At 55.6% G+C, this 7,227-nt stretch overlaps 1 protein-coding gene across 1 annotated transcript; it reads left to right on the top strand.

Moving 5' to 3' along the window:
- Window positions 1-395: 395 nt before the first annotated feature.
- On the top strand, window positions 396-7,016 carry EMWEY_00042200 (AGC kinase, putative; the record flags this gene model as incomplete). Its single annotated transcript, XM_013478879.1, has 8 exons — window positions 396-3,243; window positions 3,691-3,779; window positions 4,108-4,217; window positions 4,949-5,048; window positions 5,297-5,463; window positions 5,985-6,105; window positions 6,367-6,833; window positions 6,968-7,016. 8 exons carry the CDS (start codon window positions 396-398, stop codon window positions 7,014-7,016), a joined length of 3,951 nt encoding a protein of 1,316 aa, XP_013334333.1.
- Between the last annotated feature and the right edge of the window lie 211 nt (window positions 7,017-7,227).

Genomic DNA, 7,227 nt, shown 5'->3' with positions numbered 1-7,227 from the left:
TGTTTGAAAGGGCTCCTGTTCGCTCCCCAAGAGGGCAGGGGCCTAGCCTCGACCTCTGCTCGCCGAGGGGGCACGGGACCGGAGAGGCAGACCACCATTTTTTGCGCTTTGTCGGCCAGCTGGGGCAGTATATAAGTCGCTTTCTTCCATCCCAACTTCATGTATCTCCTACTGATTCACATTCTCGGCGGTTAGCTGCTCTTCGGTCTATTCACAGGCCTGAGGGCTAGCAACGAGGCCCCCCCGCAGCCTAAACTCGACCCATGTCCCCCATTCTAGACAGCCCATGCAGCATCAGAATCAGCACAAAAAGCAACAGCAGCGATAGCAGCAACAACCGCAAGACAGACTCGGGTTGCCATTGAGTGGGGCGTGAGTGCAGCCCCCAATTTGCTATGGGGGCAGACACACGGGACCTGCTGCAACAGCAGCAGCAGGTAGTGCCATCGCAGAAGCAGCAGCAGCAACAGCAGCAGCAAAAACCACCATTGGCTCAACAGAAACAACCATATCCACTTGACGAACAACAGCAACAGCAGCAGCCCCGCCCAAGTCGGCGTGCAAATCGCAACTTCCTTCAGCAGCGGCACCATCAGGATCAGCAGGACCAGCCACAACAACAGCATCAACAGTTCCTGCAGCAGCCCAGGACGCGGAACAGAACGAACCCTCAGAGACGTCCTCGTCAGCAGCAGCAGCAGCAGCAGCAGCAAACTCCCGGCCTCCCGCCGTGGGATCCACAGACAACAGATCCCCCTACTGCAGAGAGGCCTGTGGGCCGCGTCTCAAGGGCTTCCCGCCGCGATGCAGCAGCAGCAGCAGTAGTAGGAGAGGCTGGAGTAGGAGCTGCCGCCGCAGGGGCAGCAGGTCCTGCATCGCCTGCCCGTGAGTGGGTCTCCGGCTCTCTGCAGCACCCATTGCAGCATTCACTGCAGCATTCACTGCAGCATCTTCAGCACCGTTGCTGGCAGCGGCTGGAGGGGCAGCAGCGGGAGGATTACAGGGCAATTCTGCCTTTGGGGGGTCTCGCGTCTGAGGCACTTCGCGTGCGACTGGACCACGGGTACCCTCTAGATGTGAGGGGAGGGGGCCCTCATCAGCCAAGACTGAGGCCGGCCCCCCCCCACTGTGGCTTCCTTGGGGCCTCCCACTTCTGTCTCCCCCTCCTAGGTCTGGCGCCGCAGGGGCCCCACGGCGGCGGGCCGCAGCCGTGGGCCCCCACCTTGCCTTTTGAGGCTACCCCAACAGCCCCACCGGCTGCCGCCTCGCTTCCGCCAGTACAACAGTGTTTTTACGTACAGGGTCCGCCGACACAACAGCAGCGCGGACAGCAGCCTCCCCAGCAGCACGTACAGCATCAGCTGCAACAGTACCCTACTACCCTGCCCCAACTTCCCCCTCACCATTTGCATTCTTCATCAGACTATCCGTTCCTCTCAATGATGGGCGTCCCCACAAGGCCCCCGTTTGCTGGAGCTCCCAACGCAGATGGCAGCAGCAGCAGCAGCAGCAGTAGCCCGTTGCAGCCAAGCGACACCTGTAACACGCAGATGCTTGCTTCTGAAGCGGACCCGGTCGACTTCTCTGCTGCCCCAACAGCAGGGGCAACTGAAACGAGAGCGGTAACGGACACAGCAGCAGCAGCAGCCCCACAAACGCCTTCCAACGAAGGCACGAGGCCTGTTGAAACAGCAAGATACGCGGCTGTAGGCATCGCTGACAAGCGCGAAGGCGGTTCGGCAGCCAGTGCCACTTCGGTTGCTGCAGGAGCTGCAGCTGCAGCAGCCACTGCAGTAGCCGCTGCAACTACATCACCTGCCCCAGGTCTGAACGGCGTCGTTGCTCTCGGCGCTTCTGTGGGTTGCCCCACTCCCTATGCAGTCATGAGCGAGGCACCTCTGCAGCAGCAGTCGTGGCAGCACTTGTCTCACCCGTACTGGCAATCGTGGCAGCTGCAACAGCAGCAGTGGCAACAGCAGCTGCAGCAACAGCAGCTGCAGCAACACCACCTACAACAGCACCAGTTACAGCACCACCAGCTGCAGCACCACCAGCTGCAGCAGCAGCAGTGGCAGCAGTGGCAGCAGCAGTGGCAGCAGTGGCAGCAGCAGTGGCAGCAGTGGCAACGAATGGATATGCCTGCTTACTCTTACCTACCCGTGCAGCAGCTGCAGCAGCAACAGGTACAGCAGCAGCAGCAATATGTAGGCCTGATCCAGCAGCAGCGGCAGGATTGGGGGCCTCAGAGGCCAGCTGGTACGAACAGGAGTCACCAGCGGGCGGCGCGGCGCGGCGTACAGCAACAGCACCACCAGCAGCAGCACCAGGCTGCCTCGGCCCCCCACTGCAGCAGCGCTGCCGGTCCCCGCAGAGGACTTCAGCGCCAGTGGCAACAGTCGGCCTTCCCAGTGGGAGGACAGACGGCGGACTGTATGCCTCACATTCCATCGGAGTCCTGTGCGGCGGCGGCAGCGGCGGCAGCGGCGGCAGGTGCTGCACCAGTTGCTGCTTACCCGCTGCCGGTGCAGGCCCCTGCAGCAGGAGCTCCCGTCTGCGAGCCCACGGATAACCGAATGACCCGTACACCCGGTCGTATCGTGGCTGTTGCTCCTGCGTGCAGTTACGCTACAGCTGTGCGCAGTGGGCCTGCGACTTCCTCCCCGCAGTCCGTACAGCAACAGCAGCGGCAGCAGCATGGGCAGTGGGTGGCGCAAGCACGCATTGGCAACCGAAATATAAGAGATATACCCTGCCGGCCGCGGTCGGTGCAAGAGGAGCGCCGCCTAGTTGACAACACGCAGCAGCTAGTTGAAGGGCCTCTCCGGGGCTGCAGGAGGCGTGCAACCAAGAGCACCCCACCTCCAGCTCCTGCTGCTGGTGCCCCATCTCCTGCAGGGGGAAGCACTGAGGGATTAACGGCGTTATCGAGTAACACCTCAGCAGCTACAACCTCGGCTGCAGTAACTACACAAGAAGGGGGAAGGACAGGCAGCGGTAACAGTAGCTCAAGCGCACTGCACAGCGGCCGTTGCAGCCGCCGCAGCAGCATGAACAGCAGGCCTAGTAGCAACAGAAACTGCACTAGGAGGAACAGCACCAGGAGTCTCGCCAGCAGCCGGATGCTCCCCGAAGAAGGCTATGCATACACTAAAAACATGGCCTATCTAGCTCCACTTGTAGAGGCAAAGAAAGTTGGCCCTGGCGACTTCGTGCTGCTGCACGTTATAGGCAAGGGCTCATATGGTACATCCAAAACCACATAGGTGGCGCTGGCCGCGTGCACGCACGCATACTTGCGTGCATGCGTGCGTACTGCTGTCCCTGTGCAGAGCTTAAATACTTCCCTGCTCCGGGTTTTTAGCACATTTTTTCTGCTTGCACGGCGCAAACGTGGGAGCTTATTGACTCTGTGTGCTGAGTGCATGTTTACTCGCTTGTTTTATAGGTGTTTTGTTACACGCGCCCGCATGTCTTCGTCAGTGGCTCTACTGGCTTGTTAATTTTCTTGCCCTGTACTAATTCGTATGCGTTTATTCACATCTGTTGAGTTGTTCATTTTTACATTGTTCCTGGGTTTATATCCGCTTTAGCCGCGTGGATTTGTGCGCGTGGGGTATTTCATTTCCTTGTGTATTTTCCCGTAGTTATTAGTTTGCTTACCAATCATTTCCGTCCTCCTGCGGCGTTTAGGCAAAGTGATGCTTGTCCGGTTCGAACAGGATGGCCAGTTATATGCGCTGAAGGTTCTTCTTAAAGAATCCCTGCTGCGTCGTAGCCAGGTGAGTCTGTTTGGCTCTTAGATGGCAGTTAGATGTGGAAGGAAGCAAGGGGACCGAATGCTAACCACAAAACATCTGGAGTGGCGATCTTTAGCTCAGACCACTGGAAGATCTAGGGAGGTGGAGGGTGACCGCAATCGCACAGGAGGGCGCTCCAGATGGCAGGGAAAGATAATTTTGCAACTGAGGCCTCACATGCAGCGTTGTCGTTGCATCTGATTCTGCTGCTGCTTCGGCCGCTGTGGGCGTTGTGGGTGTCTGTTGATGGCAGTTCCGCGTGCCCGCATATTGAGCTTTGTGCTGATGCCGCTGCTCTTGCGTTTAATAGGTGCAGCACACGCGCACGGAGCGGGCAGTCTTGGAGGCAATCTCGCATCCTTTTATTGTGCAAATGCACTTCGCATTTCAGACACCGAAGAAGCTGTACTTTGTTTTAGAGTCCGTCTGTCTTGCTTGATTGTTTGACCGAATCACTACCTCTGCGCTCTTAAGTTGCTTTCGTAGTGTCGAGGCTTAGGACTTTCCGCTTGGCTGCTGGTTCTACCTTTTCCTTGCCTCTTTTTGAATGGCAAATTTACTATGGCTTAGTAACTGGCACTTTTAGCGTCTGTGTACTGTAGTTGTGTCGTGAGGGTCGTGTGGTGGGAGGCGAGTGGCGGGTGCAAGCATTTTGGTAAGCCGCAGGTTCAGACCGATTTTGGCCCGATGTGCCGCAGGTACTGTCCCGGTGGGGAGCTGTTTTTCCATTTGCAGAAAGAAGGGAAGTTCACTGAGGATCGCTCCCGCTTTTACGCTGCTGAGCTGTTGCTCGCTTTGGAGCATCTTCACAAGCACAATGTGATCTACCGAGAGTACAATAACCCTACAAACACGCCTTCCCTGGCCATCCCAATCCAGACCTGCAGATATCATCCGAGTTCTTGCATGCGCAAGCATGCTCCCTCACATTGACAGGGTGTTTCCTCGCTACTTCTTTATAGGGACACAGGCCCCTTTCAACAGCAGTCAGCAGCGGATGCGGGTGGCGACTCACGGATGTGTGTGTGTAGTGTGGTGCATTCCGCATTTGCATGCCTGCAAGTGGAAGCAGCAGACATAGGACACCGTGCATCGTGTCCTGTTCGATCAGGGTATTCTTCTGCCTTATATTGCGTTTTTTCTTGATTCAGCCTCAAATCGGAAAATGTTTTGCTGGATGTTGAAGGCCACATCCGGCTGACAGATTTCGGCCTCTCAAAGAGCGGCATCGCGGACAACAATAGTGCCCGAGTACATCGGCAGCTGTCTCCTGCAGTTCTAGCCATGTTGTTGTTGTGATTGCTACTGCTGATATTGTTGCCGTTGCTAGTACTGCAGTTGAAATCATCCCTTGGGGGTGTTGCTTGTGATCCACTTCTCATCCAGGCCAGCGTTAGCTGCTGGCAATTCACGGAGATGGCACACTTTGCTGATTGCTTTGCTGATTGCTTTGCTGATTGGCTGCTTTGCTTCGGTTGCTGCGTTTACCTTTGCTGCAGTCCGTGTGCGGGACCCCCGAGTACATAGCCCCTGAGATTCTGTGTCAGGTCGGGCATGGAAAAGCAGCAGATTGGTGGAGTCTCGGGGCTTTGCTCTATGAAATGCTGACAGGCCTGCCTCCTTTTTACACGGCTAATCGCCAAGCTCTCTTTACAAATATTCTCTGGTGAGTTGCCCTGGGGCTTGGAGGTTCGGATTCAGGCTTCAGCGGACCCTCTTTGCACCAGTTTGCAGATGCATGCTGCTTATGTATGGATGCGAACACATGCGGTGTTCCGTGGGTCTGCGACAGTTGACAAGGGCAGCTACCACCGAAAAGACTGCTACCACTTGCGTCTTCAATGTGTTGTCCTCCTTTTCTTCCCCAAGGAGGGGCTGGATTCTTGTGCGCGTTGCCTAGCGGGCAAATCGATAGCTCCGATGGAAAAAATACCGCTGTTACTCCTTGCTTGGCGGGAAGGACATTACAAGAGCGGACGATGCTTGCACAACCCCATGAGGGTAGTGCAAAGTTACTTTACGTCATATGTGCATGCATATTGTATCTGTAGAGTTGTGTGCTGCTTTGAGCTTCACAGCTCCTGGACTCCGTATGGCAATGCAGACGATCGGTAGCTTAGTTTGGGGTTGTGGCGTTTTGTTACGTTTCAGTGGGCTTAACGTGTGTGGTGATTGTGCTGCGAACAGGGGAGGATTGGAGTTCCCGGCTGATCTGTCCCCGGCGGCCGTAGACCTCCTGAAGAATCTACTGCACCGCGACGCCAATGAGCGACTGGGCGCTGGGCCCTTAGATGCAGAGGAGATAAAGGTATGCATTGTATGTTTCCTTTTGGTATGTAAAATTAAGGAGGCGTCAGATATGGCAGTGTGTGATGATGTGGTGGAAGATGTGAAGATAACAAACACAATCTACGTCGCGTGATGAGAAAACTTACGTAGCTATGCCTGTTGTATGAATAAGCGTAATTTTGACAGTAAGACGATTCTTTGGTGAAACGTGATTCATCCCCAGAATGTGCATTGGGTTCGTTGTGACGGACTTCGCATTTACTGGTTGATTTATCTGCAGAGGCATCCATTTTTTGAATCAGTAGATTGGGACCTGCTTCTTGCAAAGAAAATAGAGCCGCCTTTCAAACCCCACCTGCGCTCGCATGAAGATTCCAAGTACTTCCCGGCAGATGTTAAACGAGAACCCGTTTTATCGGATGAAGGTGACGGGCCCGACGCAGCTTTTGGTACCGCCACCAGACGAACGAGAACACAACGGTCTCGCACGCCAGCTTCGCGCTCTACAGGGAACAGCAGCCGCAGCAGCAATAGTAGAGTAGCAGCAGCTACAGTAGCAGATCCAGTAGCCAGTGGCAACTGTACTGCGACAGCTTACACGGGGACAACGCGACAGCCAGAGGACGCATGTACAGAGGGGCACTCCCATGCATGTAGCTCGCATTCTTCTCACAATTCCCAGCACACCGAAGATGAGGAAGGCGAGGCCCTCTTCAAGGGTTTTACCTACGATGAACGCCTCCAGGGGTCTGTCTACAGTCTTAGTTCAAATGCTGGTTGTCCTGTATCTGTTTTGAGTATGTACAAGTTGCCGCGCAGTTGGGCAAGAGGTAACGGTATCCGTTACTCGCCGATATGTTCTGTTGCTTCCGTTGTTTCAGGACCTGGGGCAAAGCGGCAACATCTCCGGACGACCCCTACGATTTCTAGGCGTTGTATTGACGCAGCTTCTGTTGTATTTCCGTAGGGAGAGGACCGACGTCGTTCCTCTCTATCTCGCTATCCGAGGTGATTGTCGGCCAGCGAGGTCAGTCTGATATTCTCAACCCCCCACCCTGGTCTGCCTACTGCACGATGGTGACAGGGAAAGGTTATTTGATGTTTGTTAATGCAATTAATGAGTTGCCGGTACACCTCCCGC

This window comes from Eimeria maxima, genomic scaffold (assembly GCF_000499605.1).
Source record: "Eimeria maxima Weybridge genomic scaffold, Emw_scaff741, whole genome shotgun sequence".
Classification (NCBI taxonomy): domain Eukaryota; phylum Apicomplexa; class Conoidasida; order Eucoccidiorida; family Eimeriidae; genus Eimeria; species Eimeria maxima.
The sequence above is the reverse complement of the archived record's forward strand: the minus strand, read 5'-3'. Positions and strand labels throughout refer to the sequence as shown.